General features: G+C 37.1%; 2 protein-coding genes across 2 annotated transcripts in view; one reads left to right on the top strand and one right to left on the bottom strand.

The window, feature by feature from the left end:
* The window catches only part of ibtk (inhibitor of Bruton agammaglobulinemia tyrosine kinase), a 28,253-nt gene extending 17,981 nt beyond the window's left edge, over window positions 1–10,272 (bottom strand). The window contains exons 1-4 of the mRNA XM_065246376.2: window positions 10,123–10,272; window positions 8,180–9,040; window positions 7,763–7,859; window positions 3,794–3,918 (exon numbers count right to left, since the gene is read on the bottom strand). Coding sequence (XP_065102448.2) covers window positions 3,794–3,918; window positions 7,763–7,859; window positions 8,180–8,503 — 546 coding nt within the window. The 5' untranslated portion in view covers window positions 8,504–9,040; window positions 10,123–10,272. The remainder of the gene's footprint in view (window positions 1–3,793; window positions 3,919–7,762; window positions 7,860–8,179; window positions 9,041–10,122) is intronic.
* Window positions 10,273–11,331: 1,059 nt separating this feature from the next.
* tpbg (trophoblast glycoprotein) lies at window positions 11,332–13,492 on the top strand. Its single transcript, XM_065246375.2, has one exon. The coding sequence runs from the start codon at window positions 11,825–11,827 to the stop codon at window positions 12,953–12,955; it is 1,131 nt and encodes a 376-aa protein (XP_065102447.2). The 5' UTR covers window positions 11,332–11,824; the 3' UTR covers window positions 12,956–13,492.
* Window positions 13,493–22,394: the final 8,902 nt, after the last annotated feature.

Raw genomic sequence — 22,394 nt, 5'->3', positions numbered from 1 at the left:
ACAACACAACAGTAAAGATAGGCTAATGAGGGGTAAAGACAAAGCAGCGTAATTTTGCGTTCACACCACCAGAAGCGAATGAAGTCAATAAATCGTACTACTAGCTACTATAGTACTACTGGACACTTGAAGACTTTTGAGTTAATGCACTTCATGTGCGTAATTCACGTGTGATGCATCATTCGCACATGAACGTCATACGCAAATACGCTTAATTTGCCAACTTTAGCAAGCTTGTAGTCTCAAAAAAATATATTACATTACATATTTTTATTTATTTATAATAAATAGAAAAGTTTGTTTCCAAAACGCAATAAACGCCATTTAAAGCAACACTATGTAGTTTCCATGTAAAAATGACTTGCAGCTCCCCCATGTGGTTGAAAAGCACAACAGTGCCTGGTATCAGACACTCTTCTGCAGGCAGGGGGAGGGGCGGGGCTGTGTTTCCTACCCTCCACCGCCACTTTCAGAGTGTGCTTGTAGCAGCTAGGAGGCTGCTCAGGTTGCAGCAACAGTACAATTTGTCCAGTTAAAAGTTGTTCTATCACTGAAATAATTTTAGAGACATTATTTAAAGGTAAAAAAAACTACATAGTGTTGCTTTAAAAAAAAAATGAGTTGCTGCCAAAATCAGTATTATATCAGGTCAGTATTTAAAAGTAAGTTCCTAATTTTACGCAACATACAATATCCGCCTTGTTATTCTGTCATCTTTTCTCCCAATTTTTCCCCATAAAGCAATAAACGCCACTCCTCCTTTTCTGCAGACTGGAATAAGTCTGCTTTACAAATTACAGCCCACCATCCACATATTGTAAACAATGGCGGCGCGTTGAGTACACGGAATCATAGTTTTCTTCATCTACTTTGTGCTCTATGATCAACAAACAAACACAAAATAATACTTTAATGCCATTGATAAACTGTGGTGGTTTTCTGTGACGGGGAAAAACGTAAGCCATCAACATCTAATAATTTACGTGAGAGGCACTCTGGAGATTAAGCTGTTACTAGGGATGCACCGATACCGATATTGGGTATCGGACTCGATACCACATTTTTCAAAGTACTCGTACTCGTTAAAAGCCCCCCGATACCTGGAATCGATACCACGGTCTGAGAAATGTCTATGTTTGAGCAGCATGTAAGGGGTTAATGCCTCGTGTTGTCCAAAGAGGCAGAGTTTACAACAAACTGGAAAACTAGTCCTTTGTTTTTTGTTAAATTATATGACTAAAGATGTTACCTGTAAATTTAAATCATGTTTTTTATGAAGTACTCGGTATCGGCAAGTACTGAAATGCAAGTACTCGTATCCCAAAAAAGTGGTATCGGTGCATCCCTAGCTGTTACTTGTTCTCCTGACAAGTTTCTCTCATGCTAACACATTGACCCTAGAGGATCTTAAAAAGCCTTTCCATAATTTTACTCAAAGTCAACGAAAATCAAGCAGGAACAAAACATTTTACAGCTGTTCGCTGTGAAAAGTGTAAAACGACGATGTCCCAAGAATAACCGCAGTAAGTTTTTTGGCCATTAATGTTATTTTTTTAATCAGTGTATACAACTGTTCAACTAAATGAATATAACATGGCAAAGATGAATGCACATTTATACATTGATTTAATAGATTTATAGCATTTTGAAAATAAAAATGTCAAGGATTTATTGCATTTGGAGGAAAAAATAATTTGTTTTTATATTATATCTTTGAAAATCAAGTTATGTATTTGAATTTATGTTTTTATAACCTAAAGATGCTATGTGAAAGATTGTATCAGAAAATACTGTTTTTCATCTTGTCACTTTCTTGGTATAGAAAACACATTTTTACCGAAATTAGTCAAAATGGATTTATTGCGTTTTGGAACCAAACTCTTATATTATAAGTACGAGCATGTGTCGTACAGCTCCGGGTGTCCACATATACAGGGACTATGATTTTGTCCTCTATTGTTGTTTCATATTTCTGCCTCAGCTCACTATGTCGTAATCACATCAATAATAGAGCAAGATCCCGATCGGTTAATGTGGCGCGTATATCCACCAAATGTTCCGATTTTTCAACTCCCACAATTCGCCCGAAACTCTCAATTCGCACGCATCATTCGTGCTGCCTTATTCTCACTAATCTGTCTATTGCGTCTTTACTTAGACCTGACATGTAAATCACTCTAGCTTAACGCTTCTTTCGAGTCTGGTGTGATACCAGACCTATAAGAGTTTCAGTCCAGCTGATTAAAAATTGTCAAATGAACCATGTTTTTGTGGTAAAAGTGTAATAACCATGTTTTTTGGTGTACTAATTACCATAGTTTTACTACAGTAACCTTTTTTTTGTAAGGGATGTCCTTGTCCTTGCAAATGTGATACCCTGTGTTAGAAAACCCAAGTATAAATAACAACAGCCACTAAAACTCCCCTTCACAGCCACTGATTATAAGAAAATGTCTCGCTGTTAGTTTATGATTATAACCATCAAAAAAATATTTTTACCGCTGCTCCAAATAGTTTATAGCAGCAAGATAATTGACATAGAAATTAAGAACTGAGATGTATAAAGAAAAAGTGAAGGACAGAATTAAACATCTTCTCTCTGCTCATCATGCAAACCTGACTATGCAGCGATGCACTTTCTCTTCAGGTCAAACAGCAGTAGACTGGTTTGGAGTCAAGTACAGCAGGGGAGGGATGCCAAAGTCACAATCATCACTAATTTAACACACTCAAGTTCTACACGGAGGCAAGAGATGCTTTGTAAAGCGTCCAAACCATTCGGCAAAGAGACGACTGGCAAGCGCTCTCCTTCGCGTTCACATCGCTTATTTAATCCGGTCCTGTTATCCCTGAATGAATATTTTAATATTTAACTGAAAGCATCTGCAGAACAGCGTAGCAGGTCACAATGCCCTCTCTTTCCATGTAAGATGGTCAACAGAGAGATGATGAAAGGGTCGGGGAAATAGGATCCCCATAACAATGAACATTGTAAAATTAAAGGACTGCCCAGCACTTCAGCAATTAATCAGCCTACTGTAAGCACACACACATGCACATTAACTGGAATATTTGCAAATATTATGCAAATCTTTAATATTTATTAGGTCAGGTTGATGTCCTTCACTCATTCTGATCACCCCCTGATCCCCTGAAAAGATAGCTTCTTGCAAAAAAAATGCTCAAATCCCATGTGAAAGGTTGACAAAAGGATCGTACAAAATTACTGGATCACATTTCCAATCCATATATGAGCACATGTTGATTATCCATCCAAAATGCAAATGAGCCCCTGTTATGACCAGGGTTGAAAGGGAAACTTATACACCGTTAAGACCATGATGTCGTTAATGACAATGCCAAAGCAGTCAATCTTACCGAGAGCCTCACAGACATCTGCTATACAAAACAGTTAAGAGTTTCCCTACATTCATTAAACAGCTAATTCACATCAGTTTTTATCCTCATTGGCATTTATCTTCAAGAACAATTTACTGAGAACCAAAAGGTTGACAAGTTTCCTCAGGTGCAAAGATCCTATGAGATTTATGTTTTGAAGGAGTTCCCCGATGAGGAGCCTGTTATCAAGGACACATCAGTAAGTCCTCTGTTTTTATCACCCTCTTGTTGTCACTCATAACTCTGGGGAATTTAAGGCCATGTTCGCTAACATAAACCTCGGGGAGATGCATTGTAGATGAGGATTTCATAACACTATGCGCTACATCAGCAAAACACATCATCTTATTTGGAAAAAACATACGATTGATTCATGCACTGAAATAAAGTTTACCTGTTTCACATAAATACCAGACCTAGAAAACAGGTCCACAATCTCAGGATGGTGCCTGTTCTTCTGGTTTCCATGCCCAAGACTAAAATTTGTGTTGCTTCCCCAAGTGTACACTTCAGTAGGATCTGGGAAGAGATCAGATGAACAACTTGAGTCAAACGTCTTACTGGCAAGTTAATGTCCGTAATGGACCAGTTTGGATTGATTTATTAATGAAATTATCTACCCATACATTTTCAAAATCCTTCTAAATGAGCCCAAAGATCACAAATTAAACAAAAGTGATGCAATTTTAAAATTCCCACATATTCAAACTTGATCCATCAAAATGCAAAATGCTAGTTGTGACTTAGCGAGAATAAAGTCTAATTAAATAAAGTAAAACTAAAAAAATATATATATCTTAGAACTATTTTGGATAAAAATTTTCGAAAGTATCAATAGAATAAAAAAGGGTTTCTCACAGTAATAGAGGTAATACAATCTGGTAGCATGTGTTTAATAGACAATGAATTCTGACAAGAGAAAGATTTTGGAGGATTTTCTCCTGAGAGTAAAAATTAATGTATAATTTTTAAATGTCCTATTCAGCTTAATGTATAAGAGATAACTTGATCCCAATGATTCTCAAAACATCAGTATTTATTTCATGCAACTTAATTATTTTATCATGTGTTTTAAGTCTGTGAAAGGTATAGGATACTTTACTAATTCTGTGAATAGTGCTTCTTTGTCTGCATTTTCCGCCTTCTCATTGCCAGCAAATCCTATCCAGGAATTGTGTCCAGGTACTACTCAGTAGAGATGTTAAAATCCTTTACTTTGAGCATTGATAATTTAACAAAAACTTCACTATTGCTGGATGATCAGTTTTCATACTTTCCAGTACTTTTTCATACTTATCCTTGAAGAGGTTTCAATTTTAATGCCAACAATAAAGCATTTGCTTCTGCAGTGAAGATTGAACTTTGATCTGGAATACATATTCCCTGATGCAATTTATTCGTTGCAAAAGCTGCCACTACCTGGTTTCCAGATTTGGATCCATCTGTCTATATTGGAGTATGCTGGGGATAAATAGCTCCATTTCTAAAAACTGTTGTTGATAATCATTTGGATGTTTTTGATTCTTTACAAAAATCAACAAAATAATGCGTTTTTTTAAATATCTCGTATGAATTTTGCGGGTTGGGGTTTGTTCAAAAATGTTTAAATCTACTTTCAAATGTTCCAGATGAGGTTTTATACACAGACCAAATGGACGAATATAATTTTGTTTTTCTTTCATTCATTATTAGATACTGGGCTGAAAAAAACCTGCTGGATAAACTGGATTTCTAGTTGTGACTTCAAATGACCAAACACTGTTAGGGTGTGTTCATACTTGTAGTTCGGTTTGTTAGGTTCTTTTGGTCTGGATCAAAAAAGAAAACAATTTATAGCGTTCACAGTAGTATTTTATCAGCAAATCTAAAGATAACAAACATTAATGCGTAAGGTAGGACAAGGTCACCACCCAATTGGTCGGCTTTGATGACAAATTTTATGCGACAGAAGTCCGATGTTGTTTTAACACATCTGGTTTTGTCCCCTTCATTTACATGAACTCAAAATCAACACGAAATGACACAATGTGTTAAAAACAGCATATGTGTTAAATAGTTTAACACAAAACAATGTGTTAAAATTAACACATCCAGGATCCTCTGTTCATATAAATAAAAGGGACACACAAGTTGTGTTAAAACACCACAAAGTGTGTTGTTCCAAAAATAACACAGAGATGTGTTAAGTTTAGGACACACTAGATGTGTTGTCCTTAACTAGACACAAGATGTGTTATTTTAACACATTCGTTTTAAGAGTGAGCTGTAATAATATAATAATAACTCCATACAGAGCTCATAAAGTTATTTTACTATCACCAAACTATGCCCAATGGACCAAATGCTAATGAGGCTCTTTACCTCTCCATTGCTCCACGTTTGCCCACGGCTAATTTTGTTTATGCATACACTGCTCATCCAGCTGTCAAAATCAGGGTCACGTCTTGTGATATCACATCCTGTATTTGGTTCGTTTCGCTGTCTTTGTTCCATGTGCAATTGTGCATTCACACTGCAGTCAAACCGCACCAAAGTTCGTTTGGTAGCGGGCTGAGAACCACCTTTACAGCGGTCTTGATTCGCTTGTTAAAGGCTCTCTAAGCGAATCTGCGAGACGTTAGTTATTGTTGACGTTTGAAACTGTTTTCAAACAGACGGAGCGTAGCTAACTCCTCCCCCTCCCTTCCGTGCTTTCATGAATGCGCCCAACCCCCATCACCAAATCCTTTTTGTCGTTTATTGGCTGGAATACTTTGTTTTGTGATGCTAGGTTTGGCCACTTGTTGATATTGCCGTTTGTGAAGCCTGGGCTGTCTACAGAGATCGAGTTTTTTTACAGTTTGAGCAGCGGACAGGCAGCAAGCAGATAGTGAGGAGATGTTTCCGGTATGTAACAAAAAATGTTTTATGGTCTAAAACGCTTCAATTCGCTTAGAGCGCCTTTAAGTGCGCACCAAGTTTCAGGTGAGAGCATTTACATTTACACAACATGTTAATATCATTGCTGCAGCAGGCGCAATGATATTACGCAGCACCTGAAAATAGTCCCCTGCCTTTGAAAGTAACCAAGGGGACCATTTTCAGGCAGTGCATAATATCACTACAACTGCTGCAGCCATGTTACATCAGCAAAGTCCTTGATTATTACGCCAGAATGAGAGTATCGTTCCTAGCCATATCTGCCTAGAAAATTACAACTTTTAATTTTTTGTCAGTCCTAGTACATGATATAACTAGTGAAGAGTTAAGTTTTGAAAAGGAAAAAAACTCGAAACTCTTTGGTTATTTTTAGCACAATGCTAATGGTCTAATCAGATTCAATGGATTATGCTAAGCTATGCTAAAAGTGGTACCGCCAGACCCGGAAACCAGCTGAATGAATTTAACAATGGTAAAAATCAAATATTTAACTCTAGGGGAGCTGGAAAATGGGCATATTTTCAAAAAAAAGTGGAGTGTCCCTTTTAGTCTGTGTTTTTTATTCAGAGTCTTATGGCGCGTGATGACACACATCCTATTGCTTAGTTCAGTGGTTTTCAAACTTTTCAGCGTGCGGCCCCCCTTGTGTATGGTGCATTCCTTCGCGGCCCCCCAAAGAACATTTGTGACAAAAAAAAACTGTTCTAAAACTCAACATTTTAATAGAAAAAAACATTAAATTATCCAAAACAGTAGTGCTTTTGGTTAGTAGCCTTATTTTTTTGGTTTAATTACACAGAATTCATGATAAATTAAAGGAACAGTATGTAAGAAATTTATATCAATTAATCATAAAATGGCTCTCAGTGGTCTGGCCAGGATATTGTCATTTAAAAAGTGGAGTTGCAGCCCTCAACTGATGTTGATGTTGTAATTTTGTGTATTGGCCACCAGCTGTGAGATTGCAGTACCAGTTTTAGCCACAAGTTTTGTGATTGCAATACCAGTTTTGGCCACAATCCTACATACTGTTCCTTTAATGGATTTCATAAAATGTCATAAAACTGGGGCCCCTGGCACCATCTCACAGCCCCCAGTTTGAAAACCACTGGCTTAGTTGATCTGTCGAATGTGCAGTTCAAACATTCACATAACCCTGCTGCATGCATCAGAAGGTTTTTACGAAGGTAAGCAGTCACGCAATTGACGTATCTCCTTTTGAAACAAGATATGGTGCAATTCATGGATCTAACAGATATAGAAATATACAGATAGATAAAGTAAAGCCTGATCTCCTTTATACACAAAAAAAGTCTGATGGGTTTAAAATGGCATAAAAATAAATGATAAAAAAATGTTTGATTCCCTATTCATTCTTCGATATAAAATATTATCACTGATACAATTATAAATATTAGTAAAGAAATTAATCTGTATTAATTACCAGTGTTTTGGAACGAAACATGAGCAGGTCGGTCCTTCATGGTAAGATCTAAAACAGAAAGCCCCTCTTTGTCCTGGATGGACAGTGTTCCCCCATGCTTGGAAAAAAACAATTAAACTGATTTTAGTACAAGATTACAGACTGAACATAATTATAAACGCAATACTTGTTTTCATGAGCTGAACTCAAAGATATAAAACTTTTTCTATGTACACAAAAAGGCATTCTCTCTCAAATATCGTTTACAAATCAGTCCGTGTAAAGCCCGGGACAAATATAGTGTGTGCTGGCCACAATAAAAGGCGTTTATAATTTTGTCCAGTGTAATTATATTGATTATACATACATACATACATACATGTATTGCTATTATATATATGTTATCATACTACAGAAAAATCTGCCAGTGGTTCTCACCTTGATGAGAGTTATGAGGCAGTGAATCTGGCCATAGAAGGCACTGCGATGCATGGCAGTCCACCCCGATTCTTTGTCCTTAGCCAGCAGGTCTGAGTTTTTGCTTTCCAGGAGCCACTGTAGAAGATCACGTTTGCCCAGCGAAGCTGCGAGGTGGAGAGCTGTGCGACCGTGTGCATCCCGCAGCGTAGCTGCATTGTGACAATGCTCAGACAGGTAGCTCCGTAAACGGCTCTCTGAACCGCTGGTCAATGCAGCGATGACCTCCTCAGCATGCCGAACTGAACGGCACTTCGATGTACAGTCCCAGATTTCCAGACTCATTTTAGCTAAGTTGCTACCCCACAATTACCCAATAATCCTCAACACACCTGACCTCCACCAACAATAATCAACAAATACTACACTAACCCTGTGTTTAAATTTCTCAAATGTTTGTAACGCTGCTATAAATTATGCTAGAAGAAAGAAAGAAACAGAACAAAAGCAAGGAATACATTCAACAATGAATTTAGGGTGCTAGAATTGTGCTTGTGTTGAGGTTCCACGGCACCCTAGCAACCCCATATTGAGGGGATCTACCTCATCTCAGTCCACCATGTCAGACAGACATTCAATAAAACCAATGAAACAATCACCAGCATTAAAGAAAATACAAAGTCTTCTGTACAAAACCATATAAATATATTCCAGTTCGTTAAAAAAATAAGTTAACTTTGTGTTTATTCTAGCTTATTTTACAAAAGGCAACTCCTTCAGATCTCTGTACACTCCAACCAAAGTGTCCATCTACTCAGAGGGGAAAGATTCCTCCCCCCCAAAACTCTTCACCATTTAGGCCTCCATAATTGCAATTGGCACCTGAAAAAAAATGGTTTCCGTTAACAATAACTTCATTCATTATTAGCTTATGATGGATTTTAAGCGTTAATAAATGAAAGTCTTGGATGTGGGGGAAAACAGGCCGAGATTAACACAATGTAGTGCCCTAGGACCACATTTAAAATGACATTGATGTATGTTAAGATTCGTCAGTGCAAGATGTTTTTAAATTAAGGGCGCTCAAACATGCATTTTAGTCTGTGACTAAGCGCTGTCTGTAAAACTGCCCCTTAATGCATTTATTGCACAACATGTCATTACGCACAGCTGCCAAGTCGTCCATGCCTAAATCTGACACTACACACTTGTGGGCTCACCTTTTAACTTTTTGAAATAATAACTAGAAGAAACTAAATTTGCAGGTCGCACATGCGAGAGTACTTGTTAAAAAAAAAAATGCTTGCGCTATCTCAAAAACTGGTTGCATTATTTGCTCGCAGTCTGAAGCCCTTGGTGCCCCCCATTTGCCCTATCTCATCTATGGATAATCTGGCCCTGGGGAAAACAAAATCTATATAAAAACATCTGAAAAGTATCAGACATAAATGAAGGTTTTAATCAGCTTGAATAAAATAATTTGGCACACAAGCATGCTAACAGGTTTAGAAACACCCAAATATTTTCATACTGCTGCACTTGGCAGGTCGACACCTTACCTTGTTTCCTGCCAAATACGGCTTAAGCTTGAAAACCTATTGACCTAAATTTTAGATATTAAAGATACCTGCATCTAAATCCTTTAGGCACAATAATCTTAAATATTCGTACAAATGAGTCAGTTTAGAATTGGAAACTGTGAATGTCTCTGCAATGTATCGTCAGTGCACAGTCTGTCATATTACTTTTTCACTTCAACTACATTCCTTCATACAGCTTTTATATGAGCTTTAGTGTCTAATAAAGGGAAATAACCGATAACAACATAAACTCGTCATGTATTTTATATCAAACAGGATCCGATCTATCAGTCTCAGTGAGTGACAGCTCATCATTGCTATGAACCTTGGGTTGAACTATACTAACATCATGACGAAAACACCACGACAGTTTCACTCTCTTACCTGAGGCTAGATGAAAGTAAAGGGCGTTTTTGTGTTTTTCCCGATGCTGCAGATCCTGGAAAACATCTTTAAAGGAAAGCGTGATGTTTTACAGCAAATATGTTGCAGCAGAGTTAATCGTTTAAGTAATATCTAGAGGGGGAGGCGTAAAGCAGTAAAACCATGTGTGATTGGTCTATAGTGTGTGCATCCTTACAGTTCATTGGACGGTTTAACGCATACTCTTGTATAGGTGTTCATGATTGGACAATTCCCCTAGTGCATCTCTATACAGTGTAATACTTATTGGTTTGATTATTTTAGAACTATTTTATTTAATTGGCAGCATTTAAGGTTATTTAGGTGTACACAGACGGACTTTCTCTCCATACGCTTGCTGCCAAAATCCTGGCGAGTTAGCAAGGGACTCCCCTCTGTTGCGTCAGCAAAGTGGAGGCGTGGCTTATAGGGCATACCTTACATATGAGTCACATGACTGACATTAATCCTGTTACGTTGAACGTCTTTTATTTACCCGAAATATTTACCGCGGTTTACCTCAGAGAGTTGCATCTACATTTTTGGAGAATTTTTTAAAAATACTTTAACCATAACCATATGTGGATTTGGCTGGCAAGAGCGCAGAAAGATCATACACACTCATAACTTCCAAACACTTTAATGTCACTTTTAATATTTGAAATGAACACCTGACAACCTGAATAATACAATAACTGATATGCATGTAGAGTCACTGCAGACAAATAATAAAAAATCGACAACACTACTTTTTCACAACTTTTTTTCATACTGCCTAGCTTTCAGCAATACCCTGTTGTGTTGTGGTTGGTCAATGACAGCATTAAACTGATCTGTGTAATGACTAAAATCTATACAGGTAACTGATTATTTGCATATCGTAAAGTTTCACGTTTCTTCTAAAAAAACAAGCCTAACTGGGACTGATGCCGTCTGACTGTACATTATCCCAACTAGATTAAGGACAAATTGTACCAATAAAATAAGAAAAACAGGAGATATTGTTTAGTTATTTAAATTAATATATTGGGATAAAATATAATAGGGTTTTATAATGTCTTGCATTAATTAATTACGAATGAAAATCCCGTAAAAGAATGTACCACTTGTTAAACAATCTGTGTGGTCCTTGACGGCCCCTGTAAGCGTGCAATGGTACATTCCAGTGAATAGCGCTCAATGTGGATTCAGGGAACGACGGGGGGAGAATCATTGTAGGCGAGCAGCCAAGCGGGGTGCGACGGAATCGGGCGGTGAAATGCCGATCCTTGAAAACCGCAGACGGAGTACAGCAAATAACACGTTGATAAGTTACGGGATAACTTTATCTTTCTAGCATACCAACAACTTTACTGACGATTCGATATTTACTGGACCGGATTTATTCTTGGGATCGGACACTTTTGTTGAAAGTCGTGATAAAGAAACATTTGTCTTCACAAAAGTGACCCGCAGAACTGACGCACATGAAAAGGTTCGTGTTCCTTTGTCGGCTCTTAAGATTTCGACTGAAAGCAAATAGTTAGAGGTCAATGAAGATATCGCACACACGAGAGAAAGACCAACAAGGATGTAAGAACTTACACGAAAAAGTCGTCTGATAAACGCAAACTTTTTTACATCGCCGCCCGCGACAGATATATACTTTCCCGCTTTTTATTTACATTGCTGGAAACGCGCCACAATGCACGAGGTCGGATTATTGCGCTTGTTTGGACACGAAAGGAAACAAATGAACATCTGTAACCTGACTCTCTGTGTTTTACTCTCCCTCATGTTCTCAAGCTCATCTTCATGTCCTGTCAAGTGTGTGTGCGAATCCGCAACGGTGAAATGTGTAAACCAAGGCTTGGAATCAATCCCACAGCCCCTTCCAGAAAACACCATCAAGCTTAACATCAGTGGAAACAACATAACGAATCTAAACAGTGAATCTTTCCCAAGGAATTTGGGGCATCTAACACACCTTTATGTGTCTGGAAGCCATGTGGAGCAATTGGACTCCATAGCATTCAAAAACTTGCCAAGTCTTCGTTTTCTTGACCTCAGCAACAATTCAATTTCACATGTTGATGCTGAGGCTTTTTCACCAAACAACACGGTTGAGGTTTTAAACCTCAGCAGATCCTTAAAAAATTACTCGTATGTTGGTATGTTTGTGAATCTTTTCAATTACAGCTTGCCTAAGGTTTCTCATCTTGATCTGTCCAACAACGAGCTGGTGATTCTTCCAGATGGGATGTTTACGGGTTTGTCGGACCTCACCGATTTGGATTTGAGCAACAACTCCCTAGTTTCAATCATTGATGGCACGTTTCGGAACATGGCACTGAGAAAACTGGACTTACGAGGCAACGCATTTAAAAACCTGCCAAACCTGCCGAACATCAGTTCCAATCCTGACCTGAGGGTCAGACTGGCAGGAAACCCCTGGCGTTGCGATTGTAATATTGAGGATATGGTGAGTTGGTTAAAGACACACGATTTGGTCGTTGACAAATCAGACATGACCTGTTCTGATCCATCAGAGACGAGAAATATCACACTCCTAGACCTGGAACATTCCCAACTCACATGCACCTATACTGGAGATTTGAAGGGTGTTCTGGAGACCTCCTATGTCTTTCTGGGGATTGTTCTTGCCCTCATCGGAGTCGTCTTCCTGCTTGTCCTTTACCTTAACAGGAAAGGCATCAAGAGGTGGATCTACAATATCCGTGATGCCTGCAGAGATCATATGGAGGGCTACCATTACAGATATGGGATCAACTCAGACCCACGGCTAGCCAACCTCAGCCTCAACTCTGATGTGTGAGAGACGGGATAATTGTTTGGAAAACTGGCTGGCACGCAATGACTTAAATCTAGCTTTGCATGAATATGTATGTAGAGTTTAAACAGATGTTTAATCTGCGGTTTTTCTCATCAAACTGGATGCTGCAGGCATCAACCCTGTTATGCTAGCTGCATATGATTCATATATGCTGATGTGTTGCTATAATGTTGTCCAGTGACGCATGCATCAAGAACGTATACAATTTCTTTTTGCCTTTTAAAAGAAAGGACTGGATGGGACTGTGGACTGGAGGGTAGTCTCTGTCATTCTGACGAAATGCTGTTTGCACAACGCCAGTACGAACTACGATATACGTATACAAGTTTTTATTATAACTTAGTTTGTGTATTTTACTACTTAAACTGCCATGCATGTATTTCTGTATTTTTCATTGATGTAAAATTGTGATATCTACTTTTTTATAATTAATTACTGGATTTTATATATACATTTGTTGGCTGGACATAGATCAACTTTTCTGTGGGACGCCCCGTTGAATTAAAGGTCTTGCACTGATTTATTTCTCTCTGGTTCAGTAACTTTAGGTTTAGAAAGGAGCGTGTAGCTAATGAGACCTGCACATGGTATTATTACAAGTCCACTGCAAGGGTGCAGTTGCTAAACCTAAATGTTGATTTTAAACTGTTTATCATATAAAAGTCTGTCTGCAGAGGTGTAAAGTACTTGAGTAATTTTACTTGATTACTGTACTTAAGTATTATTTTTGGGGATTTTTACTTTACTTGAGTACAATTAAAAATCAGTACTTTTACTTTTACTTAATTACATTTTTTAAAGAAAAAAAGTACTTTTTACTCCTTACAATTTTATTTACAGTCAAAAAGTACTTCTATTTTAGAGATCTATTTTTGCTTGCTCTGTCAAACCAATGAATTGCGCTCCAGTGTTTCCCACAGATCTGAAATTTACTTGTGGTGGTAGCTGGTGAAAAGGGCAATCATTATTATCCACCGACAAAAAATGGTCTACTATACATGTAACAAAGAACTAATAATGTGTGACACAACACAATACTTTGATTTATAAAACATTCATATTAATTTCACATTATAGTTCATTAATTGCAGTTCATTTTGCCATAAACAAAGCTGACACTGTTTGTCAAAGCACCACGAAAACACTTTATGTTTTTGCACTGATATATGAAGCAATTTGATGACCCCTTTTATCAAACTCAATTATATACAATGTATACTATAGCCTATATAGACAGTACAGGTCTATAGATTATAAATGTGACTGATGTTATAATGGTAATAATTTCTATTAAATAGGAACTTTTACTGCTTCTGCTTTCTATTTCTCTTTTGCCGATTAAAAAAAGCTTGATCCACTCATTATTTCAGATTTAAAAGTCTACTTGCTGTCCCGATGACAGACTTTACATTACAGCTTTGCTTTTTTTATATCCTGAGTCAGCTAGAGCTTTGCTCATTCAGTATTAGCACTGCTTTTTGCTACAATCTCTGTGCAAACTGTTTAGATTTTAGTAAAGATTTTGTCTATTAATAGTAAGATTATTAAAAAATGGGATAAAGAAAATGAAGCGGCGCGTGGTCGTGACAAGAGCCAGTTGCTATCGCCATAGAAACCGGAGGCACGCTGAAACAGCACTCGAGCTTTAGCGCGGTAGCGCTCACGGCAGTTCTCCGGTCGAATCGGGTTTTACACACAATATTAATCAGACTTGGGACCCGAAGTAATGAACTAGGACCGACCCGGACCCATCTGACCATTTAAAATATAAACCCGGAACCGTACGGGTCCCGCGTCCTCAGTGAAGAAAGACCTCTAATGGTAAAACTCTGCTCAAGTTCAGAAACATGAAAGGATACAATGTGACACTGAGGTTGCTTCGCGTCGCGCCCAATTCATTGAGAAACAGAGAGCACGTGAACGGACACTCAACCGGAGGGACACAACGTGCTTGCACGCAAAATGAAGCCAACTTAGGTGCTATAAACACATGCACATAAGCATATGCGACCATTTTGGTCGCAGTGTGTTCCCTGGCTGCTCCGTATGTGCTGCTGCAGTTGATCCAGTTTGCCGCGCTGGATGATGAGTTTATGACGCGTGCATCATCTTCACGGTCACCCGACCCCCACCTCTCTCTCGCGCTCTCTCTCTCGCGCTCTCTCTTTCGCGCGCTCTCTCGCTCTCTCTCTCCAAAACACGGGTCATCCAGTCGAGTTCAGAAAATAAGGAAATTCGTAAAGTGATTTTTTTTTACCTGGGCGGGGCGCAATTTACCTGGGCGCAGCGCCCAAGTAGAGCCTATGTATGGGAAACACTGCGCTGATGGTCAGTTTTATTGAAATGTTATTTATTCTGGAGCCTTTGGGCCACACTAAGGAATTGGCCAACAGTTCATCTAATGATGAAGATTTTTTGCTTCTTTGAAATCGACAACACATGAAGTGTGACACGTTTCCTGCTGTTTGCCGCCTCTCTATCAAGACTAATACCTTGTTCACACTGTCAGTCTAAATTTTGGTGCATATCTAATTTGACAGCCTCACTGTACACATTGTGTTTCACAACTGTTCAGATCTGATCTGTTCATCCTGTAGCCGTTTTCCGGATTATCTGCACTGTTTCTATGGCAATGACGTCGCACTGGCATGACAATCTGCCTCGACGTCTGACGTGTTTTATGTGACGTGACAGCATGACGTAACCGAAAAGCTACACAAATGCGATCAGGACGGTAAGACTGAAATGGATTTCAAACCACCTCTGGATGTAGCCTGAAACGGATTAGAAAAACAGATTTCATGTGGTTTTTAGCCGTCCACCGTTCTAAATGTGATTGGTTTCCTATCGGATATTTACAGTGTGAAACAGGTCTAATACACCTTATCCTGCATCGGCTGGATAGAGCTTGAAATTTAAGTTAAGTTCGAGGGTTTTACAATTTTGAGTAGCATGTTGCATACTAAAATTCATTGTCACGGATCTCTGCATTTTTCTGTGTCTGTACCACAGACTTTCTTTTCCATGTCAGTTTCACGTATTGGTTACTCAATTGTTTTTCCTATTTTTTTTACCATTTTCCCGTGGGTTCGGGTTTAGAACTTTCTGTAACGTAAAATAACATCCAAACCCAACTCCTAACCCTAACGTCAGGCGACAATTGTTTAAAAGTATGGAAAAAAATTGTATAAACCAATAGTTAAAGTGACATCCTAACACAAACCCCAAATCTAACCCCAAACCCACGTGAAAATGGTTTAAAAATAGGAAAAACAATTGAGTAATCAATACGTGAAACTGACACGTAAAAGAAAGTCCGTGGGACAGACAGGGAAAAATGCGGAGATCCGTGACAATGACACGGATAAGTGAGCAAAAAATTCTGTGACTATACCACTGAACTTTGTGAGATCATGTTGGAAATTATGTAGTAGTCTTATAGTTTGATAATGAAATACAATTAAATACAAACAGTTGTAAATGATAAAACCTTGGATGTGGTTCATTCACTTCATGTTTTTAGAGAAAGCTTAAACATGAATCTCTCGTTTTCCTTTTTCCGGTTACTTTTACTTTTTTAATACTCAAGTACAATTTTAATGTGGTACTTTTTACTTTTACTCAAGTATGATTCTGGCCAGATACTTTCACTTTTAATTGAGTAAAATTTACACTCAGTACTTGTACTTTCACTTGAGTAAAATTTTTGAGTACTTTTTACACCTCTGTCTGTCTGTGAGAATAGAGTTTTCAAAACAGGACCTTACACCTACTCCATGTACTAAAGCCACAAGCATTTGCATAACATTATCTGTCCATGAAGGCCTGCAGTTTCTAGCAAACTATTTAAAACTATATACAGATTTTCCCCAAAGAAACATTAGTGCGAGAATAAACAGGACGGGTTATTTTGGAAATAGACTTTACAGAGAAGTAGTTTGTCTTTTAAGTAAAGCCTATATAAAACTAGAAAAACAGCCAGGCTTTCATTTCTCACCCACAAGCAAATCTATTACAGATGTCTTTCAGGGGATGTTTGTCGGTTACTAGATGCAAAGGAAACATGGTAACATCTTCAGTAATATTGGTTGATTAACTACAGTAGATTTGATGAGAATAATGATAGCACAGATTGAAGAGACTCGGGGTTGTGTGCTGTACAAGCAATTTATAATGCAGATCCTGGAGAACAGAAATTGTCTATTTGTATTTATAGACCATTTTGCTAGACATACACAACACTGTGTACACGTTTCAATTTATTATTTGTAGGTTTTTGTTTACATTTTGTTTCAGTTCTGTCGGTTGTATTTTTTTCTAACATTTGTGTAGTATTAAAAACACTTTTGGAAAACTATTGTTTACATCTATTTAAAGCCTGAATAAAAGTTTTAGGATTTTGAAAAAAATGTTTAAAATGGGTAAGACACTGCACTATTTCTAGCTCCCTAATCAAATGTAAGCAAATTAGGATCATTAGCTTAGCACAGAAGGTCAGATTTCCTTGCTTCTGTTGTTATAGGCTGACAAAAGCTCTTTGAAGGATTCTCAGATGATGCTGTGATAAGAAATCAGAGGCTTTAGTGTAGTCTGGGCCGGCATGAGCACATAAACTGAAAATGACTAATCGTATTTAAATAAGAGGGGGTGGGAATGCAATATACAATACGTAAAGAAAAATTGATGATGAGCTGTTGAATTAATCAAAAATAATGCATAGCAAGGTGGTAATGTGGTACGACGCAAAGTGTGAATTATTTTCAAATAATTCAAAGGACCGGAGTCAATTATTACTCTTATACCACAGTTACCACTAGGGCTGGACAAAAAAAATCGATTTTTCGATTAATCGTTTTTTAAAACGTGGTTGATTAAAAATCGATTCTCAAAGAGCAGAATCGTTTTTTTTTTTTTTTCATATTTATTTCCACAAACATTGAACGGAGGTACGGAAGCATTTTAGATTTCGCAAGCAGGACGTGTTGTGGCTTTTAATTTCTTTTTATTAATTACCCACTTATAAACTGCTGTTCACTGTTCTTTTTTATTAATATAGTATTTGTATTAAATCTATATTCATTGAGTTGAATCGAGAATCGAGTATAAAAACCAACCCGAGAACCGGAATCGAAAATTTAATCCAAATCGAATCGATCTGGAACATCTGAATTGATACCCAGCCCTAGTTACCACAGACATTGCTCTGGTGATTTTTTTTAAGACATTTGACAGGTCATGTGTGCGTTTATCGAAAAATAATGCATGCGCGTGAAACATTTATCAACCAATCAGAATAAAGCATTCAACAGCCACGTGGTATGAAGTGCAAAATACAATACAGAATTGTAAATACATAAAAACCACAGATAACTAGGGGCTTAGAAATAGCAGACTAGAGTGTTTCTAATGTGCTAGAATGTTACCCATATACACAATACGTAAACACAGATGATACACTATACATCAAAGCAATATGATTGTGTTTTAAACAGTCTGTTTAACCTCTCTGACATCAACCTTTGATTTATTACTGGTTCATTTAAAAGTTGGTTAGTGGTGTGGTTAAGCTTGGTAAAGGATTTGTATGTTGCATTTGTATATGTTATTGAGCTACAGAGTTCTCCTTACAGTTTTGCTACATTTTTAAATCAAGCACGTTTCTGTTTTCCTTCACACTGTAGTAAGTCTACTGTAACTGTTTCATTGTTTGTGAGTTGATGTCACTCCTGGCATAGCTGGGATGGTTGTATCAAATACGGCTCAGTGTCGAGTAGTCTGGCTGCCGATGACACCCCGAGGACACGCCACACCTTCCCAAGAGAAGAGGGCTCGGTCGCCCCTCTCCTGGGAAAGAACAGGTGCTCGCTATCTCACGTTTCCACAGTGACGATCTCGACCTCATGTGTTTGCTGGGCGACGGGTAGCTCTCGGCACACTTTTATTAGCGAGTTTGGCATGCTTGGTATAGGGCAGGTGTGTGTAATTTGAATGGAACAATAAAAGCTTGTGTAAGAGCCCGCTTTAGAGAGGGCGGTGCTTTGACTGTGCCGTTGGGGCCTCTTAACAACCTCTTGTTCCTATTAAGCCCAGACATCAAATAGATGAAACCAGCACTTAAATATTTGACCCAACAGAAACTTGTCCAGCTCGGTCAGCTAATCTGTTAGAAAATACATCTCATAGAAATGTACTTTATTGTGTTTTGTCTCTTTGTTCTCAGTTTGTAGGATATATTTCTCTAAGCTGCTTTGTCTTTACTGTGATGTTGTCAGTTTTCCAAATGGTGCTTAATCCATCTATCTAGTTGTAATGTCCTATGGGAATGCTACTGCAGCATGTGACTCACATTCACTTATATCTCCCAGTTTTCCCTCACGGGTGTGTGACATAACTACATCTTAATGGTTGATAATTCAAAAGTAGCATGTATTCTTCTTACAAAATTGTTTTTAGAAAGTGTTGATGAATATTTAATAATATATCCTTATTTTTCATATGCATTTCTATAGCGCTTTTCACACATATGATAACAATAATTTTCAAACAATAAAGTCATCAGGGAAAACAAAACATAGAAATAAGGAATATAGGAGAACTGCTAAATTATAAAATATAAATAATTTATGGTACAGTGTAAGATGTCAACGTAGCAGAACAATTTTAGTGTGAATATTTTTTTACCAAACACTGCTTTGCCTTCCTAATTAAAGAGTCACTATGATGGTATTTTATTGAATCTACCCAATTATATATTCAGTTTTGTTTCTTTGAAACGATAAAAGCATACATGCAGGCTTGGGTAAAAAATTATAGGATCTTCATTTTGGGTGATTTTTATTTACTATAATAATTGAATTTAGGGGTCTTGGATTTAACAAACTAAGTTGTCTGAAAAGTGTTTTATATAAAGACCTCTTAATAATATATCTTGTTAAAAATGCTGCTCAGTTAAAGGGACACAGCTGTTATATATTCACAAAACCGAATGTTTGCTCATTCTGCTAAATTTGGAGTTGATGTATAATGGTGCCTCCCTGTAGAGTTTCATTAAATGACCATATCACTAAATGCAGACAAATATGTTGGTGTCAATCCAACTGGGGCCAATTTTCTGAACTGCACATTGATCAAACTACAGTGGGGAACAAATAGACCTGGCTTATGCTTAGCCATTCTGAACCCAGATCAGACTACTTTTCAACAGTATATTACCAAACCACATATTTCTACAAAATTTAACCCTTATATTATGTTCCGAGTCAATTTGACCCGTTTTGATTTTTAAGCTGTCGGATAAACCAGTTAAGCTATGATTTTATTCGTGAAATTTTGTGACTTTTTCTCATTTATGGCCGTGAACATACATGCAAAGTTTGGACATGCTGATATGTTTTGAAGTGTACCCATAAAATTTTGTACCGATTTTGAGGTTCGTGGGTCAATTTGACCCGCATTTTGTTTTGTTCCTAAGCAACTGTATACACCTAAATTAAATATATATTTTTAGTGTTTGTTGCTATATCGGTGTTTTACTATAATGAAATGTGGGTAAAAATGCTTCTCCTCATCCTTTTAAAAGTTAGCTATCATTTCTATTTACAATGTACTAAAGTTACCATTTTCTTTCAGACATTTTGTCACTTTTTCTCATTTAGGGCCATGAACATGCATGCAAAGTTAGGATACACTGATGTGTTTTTTTTAGCACAAATAATGCTTTTTGTTATGCATCAATTTGACCAATATTTGTTTGTTCCAAGGCAACAAATTAAATACATATGTTGGTGTTTTACAAGCCTGGAAGGGGAAAAGTGAGCTTTTCCTCACTATTTTTATGAACCAGTATTCATTTCTTTGTTTTACAGCAGGAAACAGAAGCACCATTGACTTCTATAGGAGGAGAAAATCCTATGGAACTCAGTGGTGGTCAAAAACAGTTTAATTAGAAACATTTCTCAAAATATCTTTAGCAGAACAAAGACATTAATACACGTTTGTAATAACATGCATTGTGAGTAAATGATGCCTGAATTTTTATTTTTATGCCTCACTTAGATGAGTAAAAGCTAAAAATGCACTCCGGCTCTATGATGATGATCTGAGGTCATTGATGCTTCAAAGAGATAAGGCAAAGGAAGCGGTACAAAGTTTAGGAAGTGACTGTAATCAACTGTAATAAACACTTATATTGTAAGCTAAGAAACAGAGTTACAAAAAATTGAATGACATTAACTATTAAGTATATTAACCTTTTAAAGTGAATCATTAACATTCTAGCATACATAGCCCAGTCTCCTGAAGAAAATTCCACTTTGGCGTGCATATGATATGCCAGTCCTTCCCATTCACTTAAACGGTGCATCTTTTTTCGTCGTTTTATTTATTGGTTTCTCATTTTTTTTTTCTATTTTTTACCATTTTGCTTGGGTTTAGGGTTGGAACAACTTTTTGTTATATAAAAATGACATCCTAACCCAAACCCCAACTCCAAGCCACCATGGCTTAAATATGGATAAAAACATGGAGAAACCTGTATATTAAATAACCTCATTAAGCAAATCTAAAATCTATCCCCAAACCCAAGCGAAAATGGTTTAAAAAATAGAAAAAAATTGAGAAACCAATAAATAAAACGACAAAAAAAGATGCACCGTTTAAGTGAATGGGAAGGACTGGCGCATCATATGCACGCCAAAGTGGAATTTGGCGTATGTATTGCACGAGTTTTACACTTTGTGCTATTTATACGCATCTTCAGGAGACTGTATTGACATGGCAATGAGTTGCAAGTATTGTTTAATCCTATTGTTAAAATGATGACAGGTAAAATATGCTGTTTTAATTTTAGTTTTGTTGATCAAAATACAGTACAACAGATGTTGCTTTCAAGATGATTATCATTTAGATGGTAAATTATTAAAAATGGTAGCAGCTTTCCCAACCAATCTGTCATATTTTAAATAGTTGTTTGTTTAGTGGTGTGTATGCAAATCTTTGGATAGATTATAGCATTACTTTTTGACTTACAGGTTTCTTTCATCTTAAATGTTTTTTATCTGCTTAACACAAAGGAAGATGTTTGTAATTAAGCAGAAAACACACATACAATTGGCTTTTATACTATGGAAGTCAATGATGCTCAGAAACGGTTTGGTTACAAACATTGCTCAAAAAATCTTGCTTTGTGTTCAGCAGAGCAAAGAAATTTAAACAGGTCTACATTATAACAAATAAATGATGATATCATTTTTATTAATAGGTGAACTATCCCTTTAAGATACATAACGTTGTGTATCTCTCCAACGTCATTGTAAAATATATTTGATCATAACAACATTTTATACTCCTCTATTTAACTATTTGTGAAGAACATTCTGGAATTTCTATTTAATCTTATGACTTTTGGGAGTTTTCATTCATT

Source organism: Paramisgurnus dabryanus, chromosome 13 (assembly GCF_030506205.2).
Source record: "Paramisgurnus dabryanus chromosome 13, PD_genome_1.1, whole genome shotgun sequence".
NCBI lineage: Eukaryota > Metazoa > Chordata > Actinopteri > Cypriniformes > Cobitidae > Paramisgurnus > Paramisgurnus dabryanus.
The sequence above is the reverse complement of the archived record's forward strand: the minus strand, read 5'-3'. Positions and strand labels throughout refer to the sequence as shown.